At 44.7% G+C, this 1,563-nt stretch overlaps 1 protein-coding gene across 1 annotated transcript; it reads left to right on the top strand.

The window, feature by feature from the left end:
* The first annotated feature begins 523 nt into the window (after window positions 1–523).
* Window positions 524–1,126, top strand: LOC136263837 (uncharacterized). The gene has a single exon (XM_066058462.1). The coding sequence runs from the start codon at window positions 524–526 to the stop codon at window positions 1,124–1,126; it is 603 nt and encodes a 200-aa protein (XP_065914534.1).
* Window positions 1,127–1,563: the final 437 nt, after the last annotated feature.

Below are 1,563 nucleotides of genomic sequence, written 5' to 3'. Positions count from 1 at the left end.
GCACTGAGGCAGAAGTTCTGGATTATATCAGCACGCAGATGTGTCAGGAGTATTCTCAAAGCCTGTGTACCATGCAGGAAGACGTGTGGAAACCCCTACTTGATACCAGATCCTCCCCCGTTACCTGAGTCGCGAACAAAGCTTGCCCCACCTTTTACTGTCACTGGGGTGTAGACTTTACGGGTGCCCTTTATGTGCGGAGTAGAAGTGGAGAAGAGAAGGCTTATATCTGCCTGTTTACTTGTGCCAGCACTAGAGCGATCCATCTCAAGGTAGTCAGTGACTTGACAGAAGACAGCTTCTTGCAAGCCTTCCGCAGATTCGTCAGCCGTAGGTCTCTCCCAGAAACAATGATCTCTGACAATGCGTCTACTTACCTGTCATCAGCAACTGAATAGAACAGTTGATTAGTTCGCCAACGCTTCAAGACACATTGAAGAACAGAGGGACAACATGGCGGTTTATACCAAAGAGAGCCCCCTGGTATGGGGGGTTCTGGGAGCGCCTCATAGGCCTGACTAAGATGACACTAAAGAAGGTGCTTGGAAGGACATTTATTTCTCTTACTGGTTTACAGACTATGACTACTGAAATTGAAGCTGTTCTTAATGACCATCCTATCACGTACATATCTTCTGATATTAGTGATCCAGAACCACTCACCCCAGCACATCTCTTGTATGGACGCCGAATTGTTACTTTACCTTATCCATCAACAGATGGCAGTGAAATTGATGATCCGGACTATGGTAGTACATCCACTGGCACAGACCTAAGAACACGAGTTGCTCGGCATGCACAAGTACTCCAACACTTTCAACAGCATTGGAAACAAGAATATTTGACATCTCTTCGAGAACACCATACAAGTTCTGGACACAATGAACAGTCAGTCAAAGTTGGAGACATTGTCCTTGTACATGACGATATCCCTAGAGCCAAGTGGAAGATGGCAGTAGTCGAACAACTATTACAGGGAAAAGATGGCTATACTAGAGCAGCAAACATCAGATATAGTGGAGGAAAGACTAATAGACCAATTGCAAAACTTTACCCTTTGGAAGTATCCTCCATCAACAGGGATCATGTACAGGATACTACCAGATACAGCCACCAGCAGTGTTAGTCAGCTTCCTGGAGACATACCGGTATGACCTACAAGGAACTCTGCTGCTAAAGCACGGCAGAACATAGACAAGTGGACAAGGTTGCTACTTTCGCCGGCCCCGGAGGATGTCGAGGACTGACTAGCTTATATAGTATTGTGTTTAGAATTAGCGCTTGTAATTAGGTAATTATTGGTGTGCTGTAATTGGAGCTGTGTGTAGTGTTGTTCAATTAGAATCAGAATAGTGTGAGCACGTGTCACTTGAGTTCGTCGTCCGCTTCCCTACCCTATCACAAGCCGAGACAAGTAGATACTAGTCCAGAATCGGGATATTGGCGTTATACTCGGTGTTGTAGTGGTTCAGCAACCAACTACCAAGTAAAAGTCTAATTATATTATGGCTAGCCAAATTGGTTCTTACTGTAAAGTTTAACATCCAAGTTTAAACACTTCAA

Source organism: Dysidea avara, chromosome 8 (genome assembly GCF_963678975.1).
Source record: "Dysidea avara chromosome 8, odDysAvar1.4, whole genome shotgun sequence".
In the NCBI taxonomy this organism is placed as follows: Eukaryota; Metazoa; Porifera; class Demospongiae; order Dictyoceratida; family Dysideidae; genus Dysidea; species Dysidea avara.
This window is presented reverse-complemented; position numbering and strand designations above follow the sequence as displayed.